At 27.2% G+C, this 26,520-nt stretch overlaps 2 protein-coding genes across 2 annotated transcripts in view; one reads left to right on the forward strand and one right to left on the reverse strand.

The window, feature by feature from the left end:
- The window catches only part of LOC100203544 (fibroblast growth factor receptor 1-like), a gene marked incomplete at its 5' end in the record, with an annotated part of 61,198 nt that extends 39,631 nt beyond the window's left edge, over positions 1 to 21,567 (forward strand). The window contains 8 exon segments of the mRNA NM_001309675.1: positions 8,208 to 8,363; positions 8,476 to 8,586; positions 8,815 to 9,005; positions 9,477 to 9,599; positions 9,709 to 9,779; positions 20,412 to 20,552; positions 20,985 to 21,087; positions 21,185 to 21,567. Of these exon segments, the coding sequence (NP_001296604.1) occupies positions 8,208 to 8,363; positions 8,476 to 8,586; positions 8,815 to 9,005; positions 9,477 to 9,599; positions 9,709 to 9,779; positions 20,412 to 20,552; positions 20,985 to 21,087; positions 21,185 to 21,307 (1,019 nt within the window). The 3' untranslated portion in view covers positions 21,308 to 21,567.
- A 2,415-nt stretch (positions 21,568 to 23,982) lies between these two features.
- On the reverse strand, positions 23,983 to 24,513 carry LOC136079343 (uncharacterized). Its single transcript, XM_065795077.1, has one exon. It carries the CDS (start codon positions 24,511 to 24,513, stop codon positions 23,983 to 23,985), a length of 531 nt encoding a protein of 176 aa, XP_065651149.1.
- Between the last annotated feature and the right edge of the window lie 2,007 nt (positions 24,514 to 26,520).

Below are 26,520 nucleotides of genomic sequence, written 5' to 3' on the forward strand. Positions count from 1 at the left end.
CTTTTTATATTTTTTGTAAACGTTTTTTATTATCTTATTTTATCATATGTAGAGGTGCGCTAGGCACACGGCTACCATATTCCAGCTGTTTTGTTATGTTTTTTGCTGTGACTATTTATTCACTCTAAGGTGCCAATGTCTCCCCCCATTTGTTTATGACATATTCTATTGAATTATTAAAAAAAGTTAAAAAAAACTTTTTGTCTTGAACCTTACTGACTATTTTGTTAAATTTAAAGTTCTTTGCTTAAAAGAATTTTAATTCTAGCACATAAAAACGTTGTTTAAGGTGCTAGGGCATGAAAAAAAATTTGATAATTTGTTTTTTGATTTTTTAAATTTCATTTATCTTGCTGTTTAACAATAAATAATTAATAAATATATATACAAGAAAGAAAAAATATGTCCGTAGAACGAAGAAGACAATAAAATCTTATCAACAAGCACCATTTTCATATATGCATTATAAAATATAAACTTTTCTTTTTCACAATTTATTTTATAAATAAAATAAATACAAAATAAAACTAAGCAGACAAGGACTTAAAGAGGATGACAATACATCATTGCAATCTTTTCATAGATCCTCTATATATATTTTCAATAGAGTGTAGATATTAATTTAAATACCCTAATGGGCATAAAATTGCTGCGCTTATCAGTAAATCAAATGAAGATAAAAAAAACTGAAAAAATAAAATCAAATAACTTCAGAGTAACTCAAGCACAAATGAATCTCAAATTTAAAAAGTTTCTTTTTTGCTTAGAAACTGAAATGAACTTAATGGCTTTGCCATACATTTGAATCCTTTTTGACAAATATTCCATATATTTGGTCCTCGATATGCAATTGCTGTATTCAGTATTTTTGCTAAAGTTTTGAGGCAGTTTATATGTGTTACTTATATTTGCTCTTAGATATTAGTTTTCATTTCTATTTATTTCAAACTTGTTTTTAAAGTCTTCAGGAAAGAAATTATTGTTGAATCAATACATAAATATAAAGTCTATACTAAAAAATCGGTCAGGATGTTTATTTGGAATGTAATATTTAAAATAAATATATAACCAAAATATATTTTTAACTTTTACTATTAATAATATTAACTTATAATATTAACTCAATATATTATCTAATGAAAGAATGAGGTTTTTTAGTTTATTTTTAAAAAGACAAAAAGTAATGGGTACTTGAAAATTAAAATATGGCAAAGCAATTTTATTCTAAAGGTGTGGCACTCGATAGGTAATACAAACTTGACTAAAGTTTGTTTGACAAGAAGATTCATTTAAAAAGTTATTATTTCTCAAAATATATTTACTGATTGGTTTAAAAGTATAAAGATTTTTGAAAACGGCTAGTGATAAGTTATCTAACCATATATATACAAACATAAAGTATTAAATACATTTAACTCATATATATTTAGAATTCTCATTTTAATAAAATAATGCTTCAAATGAGAGAAGTGATTTGCAAAATTGATTATACAGATTGCACATTTCTGATTTTGACATTGCAGCTTACTTTTTTTGTACTTCCCCAAGCATAATTTAATTAGCATAATTTAAATAACTATGTATAAATGAATAATAAAGTTGGATTAAGACTTTCTTAATCCAACTTTATTATTCATTCTTGAGGTAGATTCGTGATTTATATAAGATCCTTGTGTTTTTAGAAATTTTTGTGCTTATATAATCAATATGATGATTCCAAGTAATGTTTTCATCAAGAAAAACTCCTAAAAATTTTTTAACAAAATCTCTTTTTATTTCCTTTTGATCTATAAAGATTTGAGGTAAATTTTGATGGCAGAAATTGCTTTTTTTGTAATCAAATGGAATAAAACCCTTTTTGTTTTCCCCTGTTTGTATTCAAGGTTAACTTATTACACTTGAATCAATTAAATACATGTTTGAGTTCTTCATTGTTTTAAAAAGTTCAGTAATATCATAGCTAGAAAGTAATAAGTTTGTATTATCTGTAAACATAATGCTCATTAGTTTTGAGGCTTTATTTAAGCCATTTATGTAAATTTAAAAAGGAGATATTTAAAAATTGAACCTTGTGGAGTTCCACAGGTTATATTAAGAAAAGTGGTTTGATAATCATTGTTAAATTGTACAAATTGTTTTCGGTAAGATAGATAACATTTAAACCATTTTAAAATTTTATTTTGTATTCCGTAGTGTTTAAGTTTATAAATTAAAATATGGTGATCGACCTTATCAAAAGCTTTTGATAGGTAAATAAAAATTCCTTGTGTATATTGTGATTTTTCAAATGATTTTGAGATTTCAATTACAAATTGGATAGTAGTATACTCAGTTGAATTATATTTCTTGAAACCAAATTGATTGATGTAAAGTACATTATTATCATGAAAATATTTGTATATTCTGTTGAACATAATTTTTCTAGAAGTTTTGAAAATGTGGAAAGAACAGAGATGGGGCAATAGTCATTAATTTCAAATATGTCTCCTTTAAATATAGGAATACTTTTTGCAATTTTTAATTGTTCTAGGAATACTCTTTGATGGATAGAAGCTCTGAAGATTTTAAAAAGAACGTCTTTAAGTTGTTTAAAGCATTGGTGGCCTGACCAGTTTCATAGTGTGCCTACTGCCCACAACAACATTTAAGTTTTAAGCTTGTTTTTTCCTTATTTTAATACTGTGGGCCTACGTTACAAAAATTTTCTGGGCCTAAATATATTTTAAGTCCAGCCCTGCATTGCTTAGTGAATAAAGGGGAAAAAATAAAATTAAGTGATATTTTAACTAAATCGACAAAAACCATGACTACAACTTTGTTGTATCTGATTATTCCAGTTTCTTTACTTTTGCTCAAATAAATTGTAGGAAGTAAATTACCCATAAACACCTTGTTTTTGAACATTTTCAAACTTTATTTGTATTGCTCTAGAAAAGATAATGAGATAGATATAAGCGTTTAGGATATGCATAGACTTTTTATATAAAATCCTAATAAATTTTATTAAATTAATACTGTAGCATAACCACCTTACCTCGTTATATGATAAATTTTTATAGCTACATTGAAGTTGTATAAATTAAAAATACTATTAACTTTTAAAAATTTTTTATTCTTTTAAATATTGAAACCAAATTTTAATTTGAAATTTATAAAAATAAAAATATCAATTTGAAATTTAAATTTCTATTTCAAAATTTATTTTAAAATGTAAGAACAATTTAAATATATAACTAATTTTACCTTGTGACAAAATGTAAAATTATTGGATTTTAAAGGAACCATGGATTTTAAAGGACCTATTCCGTCTTCATCTAGCAACAAATATTTTTTAACAGTTGGTGATGAGTTTTCAAGATTTCCTTATCATGATGTCTCTACTTCAACCATAATTAAATCATTAACCCAACTTTCCACTTTATTTGGTATGTTAGCTTATATACTTTCAGATCGAGGTACTTGCTTCGTGTCTACAGAGCTCTGCAATTTTCTTAATTCTCAAGGTGTCAACCTGAGTAGAACTACTCCTTATAATCCTCAGGGTAATGGTCAGTGTGAAAGATACAATGGCATAATTTGGAAAGGAATTTCGTTTGCTCTCAAATCAAAGAATTTACCTATCATGAACTGGGAACATGTTCTTCATTCAATGCGTTCCATACTTTGTACTTCTACTAACACTACACCTTACAAATGATTATTTAGATTCAGTCAACGTTCTTCTAATGGACACTCTGTTCCTACATAGGTCCTGTATTGCTTAAAAGGCATGTTCGACACAGCAAATAAGAACCACTGGTTGAAGAGATTGAGCTTTTAGAGGCTAATAGTAAATATTCTCATGTAAGAATGCCTGATGGATATGAGACCTGATGGACATGAGATTGTTGCTACAAGACATCTTGCACCAATAGCTGATATAATCAGTGATAATGGCGGAAATAATAGCTACAAAGATAACTCCAATGAGCCTGATACAATCCCTTTACCTGAGCCTCTCCATCTGAAAAGTTCTCAAAACTTTTCTACTCTCTCTCTCTCTCTCCGACAAATCCTAATGGAATTTCTATTGAAGAATCTATCTCTCGTTGTTCAGGAAGATCCCGGAATCCTCCTAAATATTTAAATGACTATAATTGAACAATTTGAACTTATTTACTTATTTTGTTTATTTAGTATGGTAGAATGTGCTGATTCTTATAATTATTACTATCCTTGTTGAGTTTAATTATTTGTATACTAAAACTAACCTGTTTGTATATTATAGTTGCATATGATTATATGAAGAATAAAGCCTTCTATGTTGGCTAAGAATTAATTATAGACTATTAAATTCACTACACTACAGTAATGCTTTAACAAAACTCGTAAAAAAGACGTGTTCCCACTAGAAACTAGCTTTAGACCAACTTGATTATTACTTGGAGATGCCACAAGAGACTTGAAAATAAGACTTTAATAAATCATTGAAATTAAAAAACTTTAAAAACCAGTACAACAACAAATTTTAAAAACCAGTACAACAACAAATTTTAAAAACCAGTACAACAACAAATTTTAAAAACCAGTACAACAACAAATTTTAATAGTTATAATAAAAATTTAAAATACTAATAAAGTTGAAATGTTCATTCTTTTAAATATTGTATAATATAAATATAATTTTTTAACTCAAAATAAATTCTTAAAAAAAATAGATAGTAACTGTATTATATATAAAGACCTGTTGAAATGAAACATAATAGTCTAGAAGAAGGCAGAGGTATTAGAAAGTGCCACCAAGTTTCACATAAGGATAGAGGGTGGAGGTGATTAGCTACAGACTGATGTGACAAAAAATATTTTGAACTTGAATGCTTATCACAGCGTACTTAACTTGAATTGAAAACTCTGAAGTACTTTTACATTAAAAATTAATTAGTTATTTGTTCACACACATCTCCCGGATTTCCTCATTTGTTGAAACTTAATAATATTGAATACTTTTAATCAATTAGTTATGAAATATATGCCACGTCATATACTATGGAGAAAGACGGATTAATAATGTCACATGTCACACGGGAGAGAAGGGGGGTTATACAAAAAGCAAATAGAAAGTATTTATTAAATATTGGTTTAATGTCCATTTAGTACAGTGCAAATACAGTTAAAGTAGTTTATATCTAAAACAAATTTTCATAGTTGCACCTTATAGTTATAATAAACTCAACAAAATACTAAAAAACGTGTTTTTTAAAGTAGGCTTTCTAAATTTTTTATAATCTGCTTCACAATATTTTACCCTAAAATTGTCCATTACAGCTGCTTAAATATAAGACATGAAACTTTTCCCATTAATTATAAAATAACTTAAGTTTCAAAAATTTCCGGAAAATTTCCCAAGTTAAAAATTTTAGGGAAATTTTTATCCTGAGATACAAATCTACAAATGTTAAATTCAAAGTTTTAAATTAGTTTATTAAGTTACTTAAATTTATTATTTTATTCTTTAAATTTTATTTTACTTTAAAAAGAATAAAATATAATTAATTTAAAAAATAATTTTTAATTTAATTAGAATTTTTTAAAATTTTAATTAGGTAAACTAATAAATTTAAAAAAAAAAGTGTATAAATAAATTAAATTTAAAGTAAGCATTAAAAAAATAACTTTTAAAAGTTTAAATTTTAATAAAATTTTAAGTAAAGCTAACTATTTAACTAAGATTACTTTTTCAAATTTTGAAATAATTCATAAGTCATAAATACTATGTGAGTTTGTCTATAAAAACATTTATAAACATATCATTAATTATACCTAGTGACAAAAAATAAATTTATTCACATTTTTGTAAAAAAGGTTTTCACATTTTACAACTATCTTACCTCAAGATTGACATTTTGACTTTCGGCTACTCAACTTTTAGTTGATTTTGTCAAAGTCAATAACAACACTATTTCTTTTTTTTTCTTTTTTTTTTTGTAAAGGTCTTTTTTTTTTAAGAAATTTATAGATATAGAGAACAATTTTTTAAAAATTGACGACATGCCCCTCACACCAGTTTCGCCGGCTACGGTTATATGCTCAATATTTTACTTTATTTACAATATCTTAAGTTAGGTACATGTTCTGCTACAAAAAGTTAAGTGACATAATCTTTTTCAATAAATTTGGCATGCACATAGAAAATAACAGGTCAGCCAGCAATCTGGAAAAGTCAGGGAAAGTCTAAACTATACTAAAATGTCAGGGAATTTATTGAGTTTTGCAAAATTGGACCCAGTAACAAATTTTTTTTTTTTTTTTTTTTTTTTTTTTGCTTTATGGAGACTAAAAATCAATTTATTTTTTACTTCAAACTTTATTTTATTTTTTTGTTCAAAAATGATCATTAATATACTGTAAACAGTTTTTAGGAAAAATTTTTTTTTTTGGGGTAAAGCTGTGTGTTGTGTGAGGTAAAAGCTGTGTGAGTTTTATTTGTTGTTTTTTATTGCTACATTTGTTAAATTGTAAATCCCATTTTCTGTTATTAAATCTCCAGTATTACTTTTAAAATTGACTATTGAACTTTTTTGTGCGGCTGCTTGGACTGAAAATAGGATATTAGGGTAACTTGGTATAAATAAAGTATTTTTAAGTTTAGCTTGAACTAAATTTCGATCTTTAGTACTTTATTCTACTGAAACTGTTTTTTGTACTATCAGACAACACAATGTAATGTTCCTCAGATTTAAAATGTCCAGATAAATAAGTTGTCATCATTGTTAACAATTTGGGTAGTTGCACCACAGTCAACAAGGAATTGCTTATTTTCTGATGGAAGGTGCACATTTCTATCTTCAAATTTAAATACATAACTTTTGTCCATTTTAACTTTTTTTGCTTTGTCTGTTTTTGTTGTTTGCGACATGATTTATCATTTGTATGTCACATGACATGATTTGTCATTATGGGTGTTTGATTATTTATATTTACAAGGTTTATTATATTTAAAGGATTTTCTTTCTTTGTTTTTATAACAATCTGTAGATTTGTGACCTTAGGTTCCACATGAGTAACATTTTAGTACTGTTTTATTTTTAAACTTTACATTTTATTTTTTATAATTGTATTTGTTTGACCTGATTAATTATTGAATTTTCTGTTTCTTTAAAACTTCTAATTACATGTTTAAGTTTTTGGAAACATTAAATAAATTCTAATTGTTTTACAACTGCAATAAAAGGTTTATATTTATTTGACAACCCTTGAAAAATTATTGCTACTAAAAGTGTAACATAAACATTGCAATTTGCAGATTTCAGCCCTGTTGCTAATGTTTCTTTAATGTTCTGCTATAAAGTCAGTAATCTGATCCTTTGACGAGTTGTAAGCTAATTGTACAATCTTATAATTCTGAGTTTACTATACCTAGCATAGTGTTCTTTAAAGATCGAGAATGCTTCTCTTATTTCACCTTGTGCAACTCACATAACTAATGAAAGTAATGTTTTATCTAGATAATCAATTACTTCTGCAAATACTAGTTTGTTTTTATGGTCCTCAACATCTTGGGTTTCAGTAATCACTTCTTATAAACCTTTAAGATTCAAATATCTCAGTGTTTTTTAACCCACAAAACTTTTTTTAGTCTCTATTGAACAAAAACTTTATTCAAAAAACTTTGGTATTCAAAAAACATTGGTATTCAAAAAACTTTGGTATTCAAAAAACTTTGGTATTCAAAAAACTTTGATATTCAAAAAACTTCGGTATTCAAAAAACTTTGGTATTCAAAAAACTTTGGTATTGATTTCTGGACCCATAACTTGTTAAGTTGAATTAGTCAGTATACAAATAAAATATTCTTTAAGTATAATCTAATATATATTTAACATGCGGAAGCAAACATGCTTACAATATATAATACAAATGTCTACATAACAGTCTGAGATAATATATAATCAAAGTGGTGGCATTATAAGAGCTGCATAGACGACATCATCTTGACAAATTAATTTGCCTAACTTTCTTAATTACTAAAGCAGGTGTTCATATTTTGAATATAAACTAAATGGAACAACAATATCTTTTTAATGACAGTTGTCGTGACATTTTGTCAGATTATCATTATCTACTTGTGTATTATTTATTTATTAAGTGTATTATTTATTTATTACTTTTTTTTTATTAAGTTGTATAGTAACACTTCTTTAAGATTTTTTTTTTTTTTTTTTTTTCAGGATCTCTTATCTGCCAAGGAAAATCTGTGGAATTTAAGCACATAATATTTGATGAAATACTTGGATCAGGAGAGTATGGCCACGTTAGTGGGGGGCGTATAATTGATGAAGGTGATCCCAACATGTGTAAAGATGTTTCTATTAAGATGTTGCATGGTGAGCACACTCTCAAATAGAATCAAAAATATAATGAAATGTTATCAAAAACTTTTTTGCAACATTTAAAAAAATATTGTTTAGACATTTTTTTGTTTGTTTATTCTTTCAGACAATGCGTCTGCAGAAACTTACAGAGATATGCTAAATGAACTTAGAATGATGAGACGTGTTTCAAGACATCCAAATGTTATTTCACTTATTGGCTGGTGTATAACTGATCGTAAGTTTTTTATTGGATGACAATAAGCTATTAAAAATTGTTTTTTATTGGTCAGTATTGAATACAGATGTTTATTATTTGAAATAATTGAAAGGTTTATAATTTCATAATGAGGAAGAATACATGGAGAAAAAAAACGATTTAATCAGTGGCAGTTTAAAAATTTAAAAATAAATTTAGAAAGTTTTTTGTAAGGTTTGTGATTACTTTTTTTTACAATTTTTGTAGAAAATCTTTATGTTCTTGAAGAGTATGCTTCCTTTGGATGTCTTCTAACCTTTTTGCGTACTCAGCGTCTTCTTCGACTAAGACAGGAGAATTTAGAAGATTTACCATCAGATGATCAGATTGATGAAAAAACATTGCTTTCATTTTCATGGCAAATTGCTTCAGGCATGAAGCATCTTGCTGGGCTTCAGGTATTTTTTTAATATTATTTATAAGGTTTGAATACTAAAAACAGAGAGGTATATTATTTTTTTAGATGTCAAAAAATATCAGTGTTCACACCATAATGAGTAAACAACTTTTTTTCTTCAAAAAATTAATATATGATAGTGGTGTAGTGGTAAAGCATTTAATAGGCAAGAGGTATACAAATCCTACCATGTTTCTAGATATACAGTGTTCAACATGTTTATCTGCGCAGCGGTCTTGTTCATTAAGGTTTGTATTTTGGTGTTGTAAAGTTGAGAGAGGGTAATAACAACAATTTAAAATTTTTTTGAAAAAAATTTGACTAGTCTACTTGATAATAGTGGCCTCCTGAGCCTGTGGATGTGAATATATTGAGTGAAGTTAATATTTTTAAGCAACATATGTAGAATTGTTCACTTTTAAGTTTAATATTATTTGTTTTTTAATTTGATTGCTAAAATGTTTGCTTTTAGATTGTTCATCGAGATTTAGCATGCAGAAATATTTATTTGGGACATGAAAAAGTATGCAAAATTTCAGAATATGGACTGGCAAGAGATATATATGCTGAAAATGTGTACAGAAAAAATACAGGAGTATGATTTTTAATTTAAGTTTAATTTTAAACACAGTATGATTTTAATCTAAAAAACTTGAAACATTAGTTTTTTTAGTTTATATTTTTATTAAAAATATTTATTAAAGGGTCAACTTCCAGTTCGTTGGATGGCTTATGAAGCGATTTTTGAAAGTCTTTACACCGAAAAATCTGATGTGTGAGTTGATTTGTTTTTGATTTTCCATATACTCACATACATATATATATATATATATATATATATATATATATATATATATATATATATATATATATATATATATATATATATATATATATATATATATATATACATACATGTTCTTAAGAGCCTCTCTTGTGCCATCTACTAAATGAAATTTATTATTCTCGTGTCAACATTTATTATTCTTGTGACTTTTATTTTTATTGTGACTGTTCCTAAATTCTCCAAAAGTTCTTATTCATCTAGTTTTTTTCCTCGAACATCAGTCCTTTGGAGTTCGCTCCCTTCTTGTTTTCCTTATTAATAAAATTTGCAATCTTTTAAGTTGCCTGTTATTCGTTATCTTGCTTTATAAGCTTCATCTTTTCTCTTCCAGTAACTTCCAACTCTAATAGTGGCTGCTTATAGCTTTGTTGGAAGTTAAGATGTTTAAATATATATATGTATATATATATATATACATATATATACACACTCACACACACACACACACACACACACACACACACACACACACACACACACACACACACACACACACACACACACAAGGCTTTTCGGGAAGCGTTTGCAATCGCCTTGTTTGTCCACGTTTAAAATAATTTTTTTAAACACACTGACCACAGCAGTTCACATCTTTTAACTTATAAGTGCTTTAATAATTTGTGGCAAAAAGCTAAACTTATCTGCCGAGAAAAAAACCAATTCTAAAAAAAGGAAACAAGCTTGTAACGAAATATCAAATTTTAATTAAATAAACTACAAAAATTTAATAATTTGAAGAGAAAAAAAATTTTATAAAATTTTTATACAACTTTTTCATTTGCTTTTTAAGAGTGGTTGTTGTTTTTAGCTTTTGAATTTGATACAACTTGAGGCAAAAAACAAATTTTATTTTATTGCAATTTAACAACAATTGAAAGTTTTGATATGAAATTTGTTCGCAGTTTTTATCAGCCTGTATAATTAAGAAACTTCGAAATTAGAAATTTGCTATGTACGCTAAAACTATAAGAAATTTTCTTACATTTGTTTTCACGTCTTTTCTCTTATAAAATTGTTTTTGCTATATTTAGCATTTTTTCTCAATATATAATCGGAAAATAAGAAAATAAATTTATTTGTTTGCTATTTATTTGTAAAATATATTATTTGATTTATAAATTTTGTAATGACAGAAAAAATTAAATAAAAGAATTTTTTTTTTAACATCTTTGCTTCCAACAAGGCTGCAACCAACCACTATTAGATTTGGAAGTTACTGGAAGAGAAAAGATGAAGCCAGATAATGATTGACAGACAACTTAAAATATTGCAAATTATATGAATCAGGAAAGCAAGATGAAGGAAGCGAATTCCAAAGACCTGATGTTCGAGGAAAAAAACATGATGAATAAGAGTTTTTGGAGCACTTAGGAACAGTCACAGAAAAAGGATGAGACTTAATTGAATGACGAGTAACATGAGAATAAATTTTAGTAGATGGCACAAGAGGCGCTAGCTCTTTAGAGCAGTGCCCATTATAATATTTGTAGAAAAGAGAAAGAGAAGCAACATTACGACGATGTGATAATGGTTGGAGATTGGCTGCAAGAGCAGGTCCAACTGTTTTTACAATGCATTTTTGCACCTTGTCTAAAAGAGAAACAGCATCATTAGAAGATCTGCTCCAGATATGGCAACAGTATTCCATACAAGGAGGGTGTTGAGATTTTTAAAAATAAAGAATAGAATCCAGAGTAAGAAATTTTCGAGCACGATAAAAAGATACCGTAGCAGATGCTAACTTTGCAATGGATTTGATATATGGTTTCCATGGTTTCCAAGAAAGATCAGAACTAAGAGTTAATCCTAGAAGATGAAGGATAGATCACTCATCGAGTACATTACCATTCATAAATATAGGAAGATCTAAATTATTGCAATAACAATTGGCTGAAAAAAATTGGGTTTTATCTGAATTAAAGTTCACCAGTCACTGTGAGCCCCATGTTGTAGCAAAAGTGAGGTCCTTTTCAAGCTCAAATCCTAAAATGAGCCTTCTAAAAATTTTGTTAAAAAAGTTCAGTAAATTACAAATCACTAGCCCACAAGCCTTTGGAAAATCGTCAATAACTATAATGAATAGTTCATCAGGAAATAAACTATTAGGTTTAAATGCACAATTTGGAGAATCCAACAAAAGTGCAGCCTTTTTTTTAAAAAAAAAAAATTTACAAGTAAATAGCAATTTTTCTCGCTTTCCTGTGCATTAATAAAAACAGTAAAGTTTAGCAAAAAAAATTTTAAAAATGAATTTAAAAATTGTCCATATTTCTAGTGCAAATAATAAAGTGTTTCCTTAATATACTGACTGACAAAAGTTGAGAATAAATTTTATATCAAAAAATGCTTTTACTTTTATAATATTCTTAACTACTTTTTTCCTTGACTTGTATCATTTTTGGTAGTGGAAAATAACAAGCGACCTAAAAAAAAAAAAAAAAGTAAAACATCTAGGTATATTACTTTTTTGCCAAATTTTTCTTTTTTTAATTTTTAATTTTTTCAAGTACTGTTGCTTTATTCTCTGTATTTTTTTTTGTTGCAAATTCTTAAAACGCTTACTATATAAAAATGTGGTCAAATTGTTTAAACTACTTTAAACGAAGACAAACAAGATGTGTGACCACACGCGACTTTCGGGAAGGCTTTTATATATATATATATATATATATATACAGGCTCCAACAGGAGTAAATGAGTGCACAAGCTATAGTCTTAACCTGTCTTCGCGGGCTGCGTGGGCTTTTTTGAAAAATTATGTTTTGATAAAAAATTTTATTCTGAAATTTTATTTTGTTGACTCTTTATGCCAGGTATAGTAAGAATTTTAATTGTAATAATAAATGTTTTTTTAGCGATAAAAAGACAAAAAACAACTTGCAAAAAAAAAAAACCTAACGTTTTTTTTTTAAATAGTTTTTTATATTTAATTTTTATTTGATAAGTTAGTAATTAATGAAATAAAAAACAATATTCAATGTTAAAATATAATCAATCGTTCTAATTAAAACAATAATATATAAAAAACTGTTATCATCATTTCATCATATATTTGTTTTATAAAAACGAATGATCTTAGTAATATTATTATAAAAGTTCATTCATTTCTCTGCTTCTTTGTGAATAAAAATGTCAATCGTATATAAAAATTTTTACAATCCATGAGGTTAGAATAATAGGGTTCTAACCCAATTTTTTAATATTGTGAGTATTTAGCTCTCGATTTTTAATTATTTAATTGTTTTACAGTTGTTGTTTTTTATATTGATGAAATATATGTTTTTTTATGTTATTTATGTTTTATAATTAATCAACATTAATTTCATAACTTTTAAAATTGCTTGTTTACAAATTAATTTTTAATTCCAACTTTATTAAATAAGGTAAAAATTGACAATGAAAAAACAAAAACTAACAATTTTTAAAATTATATAAATAATAATAAGATTAATATATTGAAATTATATAATTATGAACACAAAAATAATATTATAACTCACTGCAGTTTTTTATTTTTCGCTCAGAGTTGTTAGTATGCACTCTACTTAGTGAGTTTTTGTTATTATGTTTTTATTTTGGTTTTGTTTCTTGATTTTTATTCAGACTTTATTCTTTTATTCTCCAGTTTTATCAGTTGTATAATCGGATTTTTGTTGAGTTTATTCCAGATATAGTCAAGCCAATAATTTGCAAGCAACAAAAAAAATGGCAGAAATACAACCTTCTCAACCACCACATTTCTTTATTCAAGCATCTTGATATTTGCTTAAAATATTTTGCAATGAACGTAGCAATTTTGCGAGATCTATTAAAGTATTAATATATTGTCTTATTAAAATAATGGAATAAAATATAACATTTTTTATTGCGCTTCTTTAGTTGACTCATTTTTCTTGTGCTTTGTAAATTAAATTAAATTTTAAAAATTTAACTGTGATATCTCTAAGCTATAAAAATATAGTGACAATTATATTGAAATCTTTTTTAAAAAAAAACCTTGAACCAAAGAGTTCCATTCTTTTACAATTGTTTTTCAACTGTTTAGGCTAAAATTTTAATTATTATTATTGTTTCCATTTAATTTACTAATATTTCTAAAAGACTTAGTACAAATAGATTTTATAAGACTCTGGTATATATACTTTTTAAATATATTCTTCTTATATAATATAGGCATGCATAAAAATAAACGTTATATGAATTTAAAAAAAAATGTTTTTTTTTACATTTTTTTATAAATAGAACCAATAGAAGGGTATTAAATGCAGTAATATTTTATATATCAGGTTTATTGCTGTAAAATATATTTAAATTTAATAAATATAGCGCAAGTATAAAAATGAAAATAAAATATAAAGAAGTTATATAGTATACAAAAGGATATATATAAATATAGTATACATAAAGTTATAAATTATCTATAAATATTCATTTTCAATAAACACGTGCAAAATATCTTCAATTTCAAAATCGAATGCAGCTTCTTCACTTTCACTTGATTCAGGTGTTTCCTATTCACTTTCACTGCTTAAAATATCATAAACTTGAATATCTTGATAACCTGAATAACTTGATAACTTTGTATCAGACACTCAATTTATACTATAAAAATCGATTAGCAGTCTGCTGATTATAAATGAGATATTCGATTTTTAATAACAAGTTATATACTAGCATATATCCCACCACGTCCCTGGTAGTACGGCCCTCAACTTGTTTCTCCGCGCAGCGGCCTTGTTCGTCAAGGTTCCTGTTTCGGAGCTATAGAGTTGAGAGAGGGTTATAACCACTAATAAGTAGCCTCCTTGTCTGTAGTGGCCTTCTCGGCCTTGAGGAGGTGAATAACAAAAAAAATATATATATAAAATAAACTGCCGCCTTTTTCAAAAAAAAAAAAAAATCAGGTAGTTAAGGCGGAAGTATACAGGGAAATATGCACTACTTTAAACAACTTCAAAGTATGACAAACTAGTTTATCAATCAATTAAGCAAAATGTGTGATTATACAAAAAAGAAATTGTCTTTATTATCAAACAGTTCTTATTGTATAAGTTTACAAATTTCCAAAGAATACTGATAACCCAGACTATTATGTGAAATTCTTTTGCAACACATGTCTGCTTTTTAACATACTAATTATTTATCTTTTAACATAACACAGAATAATACGGAACAGTTATAGCTGCATGAAATAACTTATTCGATTTTTATTTTTACATCAGAATATTCAAAAATTATTTTTTTCATAATTTTTTTAGCATATTCTGAATGAAATAGTTTCATTTTTTAACTGGTAAAACAAACAGTTTTACAAAATTACATCATTAGAGAAGTTTTTAAAAGAATAACTAAAAATAAAAACATAAAAATATCAAACTTTATTTTTACTAAAAATTTATATTTTGCACAGGCTTTATTTCACCCGTGTAAACTGTTTTGCATGGGTGTAAACGCGGGCGCCGGCTATAGTCTGCCATTCCTGCCAAAGTCTATATATTACTATAGTCTGACATCTCTTTTTTTTTTGTTTACATACATCAACTGACAAATAGGAGGAATATGTGACGAGTGCTGCTACATTGAATGACATATAGGCAGAACATGCAAGGAGTGCTGTTACATCTTCTGTATGTAGCTGCACATATGTGTATGTATACATACATATATATATATATATATATATATATATATATATATATATATATATATATATATATATATATATATATATATATATATAGTATATATATATATATATATATGTATACATATATATTATATATATATATATATATATATATATATATATATATATATATATATATATATATATATATATATATATATATATATATACATATATATATATATATATATACATATATATACATATATATATTATTGCTATTATTATTATTATAATTCAATTTATTTGGATTTGAAGAAAAATACAAAATGATAAAAATTACTCTTATCTAGCACCAAGAGCAACAAATTAATACACTATGGTTTTAAGTGTTGTGCATTTTTAAATTCAATTTAATCAGAAACAATTAAGATAATTAAACCATATGCCATATGAAAGAGAATCTATCTAAAAATAAAACTTGACCATCATTTCTCATTTGCTGCTTATATTATTCACACGATCTTAATGATTAAGTTTTACATCAATATAATCACATTGATCACATTTGTTTGGCAGATACTGCCTAATTGCTCAAACTGGTCAAAATTGCTTAAATTCCTCAGCCATGCTACTATATGGCAATTTCAACTTTAGCCATACATTTTATGAGTCTATCGACATTAATGGTGGCATTGCAACAGCTGCGTACATGAAAGGGGAGCGTCAAAGTGATCTCAGATTCCAGAAGTACCATGATAAATGTCATCTTACTTAGTTTTCACACTCCCAATGTTCATAGTAGTTGATACTTTGAGCCCACTAGCACACTCGACCTGATCATAACTGTAAGCGGGACCAGACTATCTTCATCAAACAAGACACCTCTCTTGGCAACACTCAAATGGGTTTCACACACTGCTTTATCAAAGATCAGCTTGCCATTGCAGACCTCAACTTGTCTACTTTGCTGCTATGACCTCCATTTATTTGATTATTTGGAAGCCATATCAACACACATCACAGTTGTTGATTGGGAAACATGTTTAATGGTCTAAACACAAACAAATGTACAATGAAGCTATCAAGCTACAAAACCCTTCAACTACTTCTCCTTTCACTGAGAAACAGGATTAATTGGTAACATCAGATTTTATTGAGGAGGTCAAAGCTAAACATGCCTCTTGGGCCAAGTACATTTATGCAGTCAGGAAATCCACACATTTTTCAAAATATCTCATCACACTGCATCCAAAATTTGTCAGCAAAGTGGTCAAATCTGCCAGGCATATGTATGAAGAGCAACTCACAGGAATTCAGAGTGACCCTAAGTGCCTAGTTGGGCATTTACGAAGCAAACAGAGCATCAAAAGACATCATATCATCACTATAAACTATAAACTATCAAATAGAGTTCTCACCCCATGGAATGTGCTTTTGCAAGCAGTAGTGAGCAATGCTTTCAAAGGCTGCACAAAAAAGTGACTTTCACAGACACTGTTGCTGCTTCGTCTGCAGCCTCTGTGTCTTCATATTCATCAGCATAGAGGGGCCTGGAGTAGCACCTCTTCATCAATTTGCAAATAAGTTTATAGTGTTGTTTTTTTATATCACTGTATAATAGGTGACAATTTTTTTGTATTTTTTTAACTTTTTTCAAAAATGCAAATACACTGTGTAAATACCTGCTCTCCGTATATATACTAGCTTATATTGAAAGTTTTAACTTACTATGATCATTGGAATAGCTTGATGTATTTTTTCAATAATTTGAATAATCATCATTTTTTGCTAACAAATGTAAAAAAGAATATGTTAGTTTGTATAATTACTATTTTATATTAATAGTATTATTATTTTATATCTGAGATAATTTAAAAGTTTAGTCGAATGTTTCTTTCAGCACAATTATTTGTGATGCTGAGGTGTTTCATAAAAAAAACAAATTTCTTGTATGAGGGTATCGAGTCTAAACCTTTATTCTGGCACGCTTCCAACCAAATCTTTTACTTTAATCTTTCTTTACTAAGTCCAAAATGACAACAAAAAAACAGCTTTCACAGGTAACAAGCTCACAAAGTTTAGTGTTTTCATCTTCTAAAACAGGAAGTGATTTATCTTTATTAATTTCACTAATATTAAGAAGTTCGCGCTCCAACAAGACCTTCAAAATATCAGATTTTATTTGAATTTCAAGGTCAGAATCAGCTATGACTACTGATTTAGGCAAAAGATTCCAGTAGTGAGATTTTCAACTATTTAAAAGTGAAGTTCCTACATCAATATCCCATTCCTCCTTTATGATTTTTGTGGCTTTGAATGAACTGAAGTCATTCAATACTAAATGCTTAGCAAGACTGGATTTTAAAAGCCCTGGAGCATAAAATAAAACAGTCATTAGACAAACTCTAGAGACTGTCAATTCCAAAGCCATTGTGATATAATGCATCCGCTATGAATTTAGTATGACAGGCACCTGGTATTTATGACAGACACCTGGTTGGTGAATCCTAAGATTTTTTTAGCTAGTCAGACTGCTTATTAAGATAAAACATTCCACAAGATGCCTGTAATCTTCTCGGAGGAAAATCTCAATTTCAAGAACAAATTTAATATATGTCTTCACCTCCAAGTACATTTGATGAATTCAAAAACTAATTATGAGATTTTTAAAACTAGGAGAAGCACTAGAAGCAGAAGCTAGTAAAAATGAGACAAGATCTTTTCATTGCTTCTCAAAGTTTGAGTGGATGGCCTTTTGTGGGCCCTTAGTTTTATTTCCAGTTATTGATTTATAAACATAATATGTATTTCATGGATGTGGTATCAACATAATAGCCACAATAAAGATTTCTGAAATACTCTTGTCAATATTACAAGTGCACTCTCTTTCCTTCCAGTGTTGCTTGCTGTAGTATCAACACCCACATTAAATACTTGGTCTGAAACTTCAAAATATTTTAATAAGTTTTGAATTACTAAAGCCTGATCAGATGCTTTACCTGTGTCACTTGAAACAATTCCTAAAAGAAGATCATGTTTGCGTTGAAATTCAGAACTAGTAACAGACACAGCAGCTCTATCTCTTGTAACTGTTTGTTGGATTTCCTTATATAAATGTGTAACTAGTTTGCCATCAAAGTAAAGGACAAGATTTTTTCCTCTAATTTCCTCAATATAATTCTTTGCACTTTCGTTTCTGTGATTTTGAATAACCTCATAATGCTTCTAATCTGTTCTAACTGTTTTTACTGTTTATCTTAATTTTATTCATATCTACTTTCTAGATGCTATAAAAATTTGTTTGATCTCATTAGTGTTAACTGAGATGAGAGGAGTTGTAGGTGCAACTAGGCCATCTCAAGTAATTTCTTTATTGACAAGGATTGGATCAGATAGAAGCATAAGTGGTGCATTGTTTATTTGTTAGCATTGTTCGATGTTTTTTACTGATATTCATCTTCATTAGAATTAGAATTTGTTTTACCTACCATCAATGTCACCATCTTACCTACCATCAATGTCAGATTTGAAAAATCTACAATAATATTAACAAAAAGTTAAAATGAAAAAGTACATTCATATGTTATTTTATAAAGTAACAACATGCATGTAACAATATTTAATTTAATTTTTTCATGATAGAAATTACCTGGTTCAAATATTTCCTTCTTTTCAATACTTGATTGCTACAATTTTGAAATAATAGTTAATTATGAAATCTTCCAATTTCTACATCTAGTACTTAAAACAAAATAAAATAAAAACAGTTCTAATATCATTTAGGGGTGTAGAAAAGGATTAGATGCTAGTTGTTTTTTTGTTTTTTTTTTCCAAAAAAGTTGCCACTACTCAATAATGATAAAAAAAACAATCAAGGTTTTAGTTTAAAAACCTTGAATACAGTTTATAAACCTTGAAGCACAGGTGAATGTATAGGTAAACAATTACTTCTGTAGCGTAGATAAAAACATTAGATATATTGAGTTGACAATTCTTTGATCATTTTAAAATTTTTTTAAAGTATTGGCAAGAAGAATATTATTTTGTAATATTCTTAAAGTATTGACGAGTTGAATATATTTTCTCACTTGATACAGATTGCTATCATCTGCAAACAATTGATGTTACAATCATCTTTAAAACAGGAAACTACTTTGCTTAAATAAACTAAAAATTAATTTGGTCTAATATTGTTCCTTGAAGTATTCTACTTTTTACAAGAATGTTACATCCTTGAAGTACTTTTCATAATGTAATGAATTTTTAGAATGTTTAAATATGAGTTAAGAGTTACAAACAGGTTGAGTTTGTTAAGAAGTATGTAATCCAGTTTATCAATTCATACTTAACACCGAAAACAGAGCAATTTGAACATTATCTTAGAGTGAGACACAGCATCAATCGCATTCTCAAAGTTTATAATTGTTATCATCTTTTTGTTATTGACAGTTGTCCACTCCATAGAAATAGGTCTATAGTTTGTGGTTAAATATGGGTTTCCTTTCATAAATATTGGGCATACTATAGCAGTTTTTCAGTTTATATGTTTTTTGGCATTGACATTTCAAACAGAATAGAAAAAGGATTTGAATTTTTTTTTAAAAATACAGCAGGATGTTCTAAATCAGGAGATTGGGAAAACTTTGATGGAAACTTTTTAGGTGCAATAACAGAACAAAAAAATAAATCTGTGATTCTTCACAATCATCTGTACAAAGAGAAATCATTAGAAGTTTTTATCAGGTGTGTGTGTTTGTTATATAATGAAAATTTTATAAGTCAACAAATATTGTTTCTCCTGGTAACCTTGTGGTAACTGTGAGCAATAAAATATTTTGTCTTCTAATTATATAAATATATATAACACAAAGCCATCAAAACTTTTTTACTAGTTTACTCTACTGTTTTCTTATAACTTTTTTTTCTTATAGGTGGTCGTTTGGAATACTTTTATGGGAATTAATCTCTTTGGGTAAAATACCATATCCTGAAATTATAAGAACCGAGGAGCTACTTGATGTTCTTGAATCGGGTTATCATATGGAAAATCCAGGTCATATTTCAACAGATTTGTAAGTTGTTTTTTTTTATCATAAATTTTATAATTATGATCAAAGCTCCTATTTATTGCCGTTAACATGTACTGCTGTAAATTCATTCCCGTCAATTTGTACTGCTGTCAGTTTTGAAAACACATAAATTTCATAAACAACATAATAGTTGTATTGCGGTTAACATTTATTGACATTGAAAAATTAAGTTGTTTGATTTTGATATTTGATTAATTGGCTTGGTTGCCCACTAACATGACCGCATTCTCCTGAACCAAGTGTTTCATTAAATAATATACATTATATATTTTATTAAATGAAACACTTTGATCAGGAGAACATAGGAGGGCATTTATTTAGATACTTAACTATAACTGGCCAGTTATGGTTAGGTATATAAATAAATGTTTAATACCATTTATGTTTTTTAAAAAAATTTACTATTTTTTAAAGCTATTTGTTGATGAATTCTTGTTGGAATAAAGCTCCAGAAAATCGTCCATCATTCAGTAGCCTTGTTAAAAAGTTGGCTGAGTTTATGAATGATAAAGACGAGGTTTGTTTTATCTTTTTTTTTTACGTAATTTTGAAAGAAAGTACTAAATATCATTTTTATAATTCTTTATGAGGTTTTTGATTTTGTTATTGAATAGATCCACGTGAATCTGAATAGCTTCTTTAAAACGGAGTTGGACAATTTTCTTCAAGATGAAGAGGTTTCATCGCCCACAACTGATTTCCATAAAATATCTCCATTTAACAATTTGCCGGTTTAAAATGTTTTGCTACGTTATATTTGCTACGTTTGTTTGAAATTTTTGTTAAAGTTATTTAATTCGAAATCATTCTGCTGAAATTTCACCGTTTTTTACCGTTATTCGAATTTAAAGATTTTTTATATGTAATAAAATGAAATTTTATTTAGAATCCTTTTGCCGTTTAAAATGTTTAATTGTTTATATACATATTTTATAAAATATTTTTAAAATTTTATTTTTATTATTTTAATACAGTTTAAATACAAAATGTTTCTGTGTTTTTGTATCTTTACTTGTTTGTAATATTTTTTTTAAAAGTTATTCCTCCATAATGTCACTATTTTACAATGGAAATGAAAATTTCACCTGGATTACTCTAACCTATGGTTACTAATATCTATGGCGGTACTTGTTATCTATGGTGGTCCTACTTTATTTGTGCCTTGAAAATTGGTCTTTAAAGTTGTCAAACTTGCTGGTCCTTGAATACATTACCTGATTTAGTTATATTTGAAATTGTTGTTAAAATCATATTATTTTAAGATATATATTTTTTTCATATATAAGAGGGTTTTTTTTTAGTATACATAAAATTTTTATTCAGTAACGAAGACTCAGAGGTAAGTTATATACAAGAATTTGACGAGTTTTATGTGAGAAATAATTGTAATAAGCCTTTGTAAAAGCTTTTGAAACAAATTTATATTTTGGCCAGTTTTCATGCTTTTAATGAGTTTTTGTTTTGTTTATAATATTTTTTTTCATTAAAATTGAATATTTTAGTTAAATAAAATACAACAAATATAAAATATAATATAAATAAAATATTTTAATTAAAATAAAAAAATTATAAACCAAAAAAAAATCCCATTAAAAGTATCAAAATTGGCCAGTACATCAATTTATTTAAAACCCATTCGCCAATTAAAAGTTATTTTTCTCAGCTTTATGTTTTATTTTTTTATTTCAATTTTTCGATTATTGTTAAAACTAGAACATAAATATCTTAGGAAAAGTTTACTCTTTTTTATTTAAGTTCTTTTGCAGTTTTTTTCATTGATGTTATAGAAAAGGCTGGTAGTTGTATAAATGAAAAATATTTTTTATTTTGGTTGAAGTTTAACATTTTATTTACCTTGCGGGCCAAATCTTTTAAATATTACAGGTCTATATCAGCTAATTTACTTTGGCTAGGTATTTTTTTTAAACTTTTAGCTTCGTGTAAACTTTTAGCTTTATGAAAACTAACTTGTTGCTTTATGAAAACTTTCTTGCAGCTTTATGAAAACCTTTAGCTTGTTATAGGGTACTTAAGTTTGAAATACACAACTAAATTTTATTAACTTTTATTCTAATAAAGCTGAAGAAATGCTACGGTAGGGCTATCAGAGTTAATGTCAGGAACAGGTTACTTCCACGAACACAAATATTTTATTTCAAAACTTCATTTTACTCTATTTTCAAAGCTTCGCAATTGTGAGTTTGTTCCATATCTTAAAACAATTTATTAGAAAACGCAAAAAGTATTTGTACGGCACTGAGGTAAGACAAACTTTCAAAAAAAAATAACAAAAAACTTCTTTTTTTCTTATAAGATTGTACATCGCCAAATATTCAAAATTAAAAAAAAAAGATAAATTTTATATCAATAAAAACTAGATAGATTTAGATACTTCATTTTACTTTGCTTCGATTTTATCGAAAAACATTTTTTTTAATGGGTCAATTAAAACACGATAACTTATATTAATACTAAATACATGAGTTTGTTTTACATATGTTCTAGACATGTAAGGTAAGGTATTTGACACTTAGATTTTAAGATTTTTAAAGCACATCAAAATTTTTTTTTTTTCTTTAATCAATACAAGTATATATATATATATATATATATATATATATATATATATATATATATATATATATATATATATATATATATATATTACGGTGCATCCAATGCCCCATACTTTCAAAAATTGATCTGTCCTTATTCTTAAAACTTTCTATTGGTTCTCACAAGACACTGATAATTTTTTTCAAAATTGAATGAGATTTAGGGTGGCCACCTCAAATCTGAAACTTGCAACGAGACCCTAAACAGAAGAAAAAAAAGTTTTAAAATGTATGTCATGCTGGGTCTCAAAAGAAGCAAAACATAAAAATTTTTTAAATAGTCATCTTATATATTCAAAGAAATCGTTAACGAAGTATAGCATATGATAAAATCCACCCATGTTGAAATATACAAAAAAAATTATTGTAACAAAGCATCATTATTTAAAGAATGTGGCACAACATGCAGAAGACCGACGGTCTAATCATCAAGAATCCGCTCTACATTATTACATATATTTGTTATACCATCTTATACTATCAATAAGTTCATATTTATAAACTAAATAATGTCCTCAGTTTATTGTCAGTTTGGATAGCATAAGAATTAAAAGAATTCAAAAAAATTGCTAATCTTGAACAAAAATTTCACTTGGATATACATAAATGTTGGTACATGATTTACTATATTGGATATATAGTTCATATAAGTAGTAGAGAAATGTATGTTCTGGCTCATTTTTATTTTCGACCATTTATCCAGCCACAATTTTAATATATATTTTAAGATATAAAATTGACCACAACTTTTATGAGTCTTTCAGACTTACTCTGCATGGGTTCGAAGAACCTACTTCTTATGGATCTGAAAGATCTATCAATTCTTTATTGTCAACCCATGAGTTAAACGATTCAGGATATCCATACCACTTTACTAGTGATTTATTTTTGAGTTTGCGAATCACTTTTTCAATTCTAAATATTTCTTGATTCGTTTTTTGCAGTTCTCGTTCATAAAAAGTTCCTTGTATTTCTTCACCATTATTGTCAGTTATTTTATAAGTTGGAGGATCTGTGTACTGAATTTGTGATATAGTAAAAACTTCTTCAGTCCATCTTGGTGTGTATTCTTTTTCAAATGTTGTCTTCTTTTTAGTTATCCTGACTCTATCATTAATTGAAAACTTTGGTCTTACAGACTCTGATCGTGCATTTCCGTTCAAGTTTAACCAAACAATATTCTTATTCTTTTCATCACTAGCTTTAACTGGTGTCATTTTAATTGAAGAATGTCTTGTGTTGTTGTATTTATTTACCATTTCATCTAAGACGTCAATATATTTTCTATTAGAATTAGCTGAAAAGTATTTGAACATTTTCTCTTTCATTGTTCTATTCCAACGTTCAACTACACAACTTTTTTCTTCATTTTCAGTTGAGTATAACTCACCACCTAGAGCTTTAACATGCTTATTATAAAATTCTCGACCTTTATCTACCCACTATTTTCTGCACTTTCGTTTTTTAAATATTTTATTTAAAGCATTTGCAACATCAACTCCAGTTTTATTCTTTAATGGAACAATCCATACTTTGAAAATACATCTATTACCATTAGGGAATCCAATTACGATTATCGATTACCCGAGTACCCGAGTAATTGATACTTTATAAGCAAGTTCCGAGTAGTCGACTACTCGGAATATTTTTTTCGAGTATCGACTATAATATTTAAACAAAAAAATGTAAATATTGCACATTCATTTAACTATTAATCAATCGAGTATCGGTATTCTACCGTTTTTTCTTCTTTTACTTCTATAATAAAGTTGCTTAGCAACCGTTGATTTTTAACTAAGTTTCAAAAGTTTTTTTTTAACTAAGTTACATAAAATAAATAACATTTGTAATTTGAAGTTGTACGACGTAAAATTTGCAAGAAAGTGAAATATTTAAAAAAAAATTTGTGAAATAAATAAAATAAATACTTAATTTTCTAATATATATGCTGCCTTTGGTAAGTGAAGTGTTTTGAGTAAAATGTACTAAATTTCAAGTAATAAATGCATATTTAAATACGTATAAATTTCAATTTTCAATTTTTATTTTGTGATTTTTTATTTTAGTGATTTATTTACATATACCCAGAAATGTCTTCGAAAAAATCAGAGGTATGGAAATATTTTACAAAAAAAGAGAAATCGGAGTCAGTTTGTAACATATGCAAATCTATAATTCAACGTCCGGGATCTAATACTACTGGAATGATTAATCATTTAAAATTACATAGCATATCTTTACAAAAAAGAAATTTGGGCGACACAAATGAAACTGATGCGTCTTCTTCGAAAAACACAAAATCAGTTGGAAATGGAATAATAAATTTCATAAGCCGAGAATCATTGAATGAAATATTGGCGAAATGTGCGACAAAAGATGGATTTAGCATCAAAGGAATTACTTCATCTGAAGCCATTAGGGGTTTCGTTGCAAGTCGTAATTATAAAATGCCAAAAAGTGAAACAACGGTAATGAAATATATAATAGATTTTTATAAAGAAAAAAAAAAGAATTAATGGCGTCGTTATTAGAGCAAAAAAAATCTGGAGAGAGATTCAGTATTACTGTCGATGAATGGAGTGATATAAACGTTAGAAGGTTCATGAATATCACTCTTCATTCAGCAACAAAGCCACCTGTAGTCTTGGTTCTATCTGCAATAATAGGTTCTTGTGATTCAAATGCCACTATCGATTTGGTAAAAGCAAAACTTAAAGATTATGGAATTGAAATGGATAATGATATCGTTGGATCCACACATGATAGAGCATCAGTCATGGTAAAATATGGGAAAAATATTTTACCATTTTCTCAGTTATGCTACAACCATGCTATACATCTTGCTGTACTTGATGTATTTTATAAAAAAAGTGGGAGTTTAATTACGAATGATGATGCGGTAATTGATACAAATTTCCAAGATGATGAGAATTTTGAATATGATGAAAATTTAGCAGATGATGATTGTGTTGAAACTACCGAACAAAATGATGAGGTAGCTGATGCATTTGCTTTTGATGGTAACTTAAATTTCCAAAATGATTTAGTTAGACAATTACCAATCTTTCGTGAAGACATTGGCAAAATTCTTGATGAAACACGAAAAATTATTAAATTTTTCAAATATTCTTCAGTTCGAAGCAGTGTTCTTGAAAAGCATATAATAGATCAAGAAGGCAAAAAGTTACGATTGCTACTCGATTGCAAAACAAGATGGAACTCAATAATACCAATGGTAAATCGTTTCATAAAAATATACGATTGTATACAAAAGGCTCTAATGGAATTAGGTCAGCAAAAATGTTCACAAAAAAATATCAAAGTTTTAGAAGAAA

This window comes from Hydra vulgaris, chromosome 04, assembly GCF_038396675.1.
Source record: "Hydra vulgaris chromosome 04, alternate assembly HydraT2T_AEP".
In the NCBI taxonomy this organism is placed as follows: domain Eukaryota; kingdom Metazoa; phylum Cnidaria; class Hydrozoa; order Anthoathecata; family Hydridae; genus Hydra; species Hydra vulgaris.

Bases quoted from the DNA above. Each gene is read 5' to 3' on its own strand.
- LOC136079343 (XM_065795077.1), bottom strand. From the start codon at position 24,513: ATGAAAGAGAAAATGTTCAAATACTTTTCAGCTAATTCTAATAGAAAA.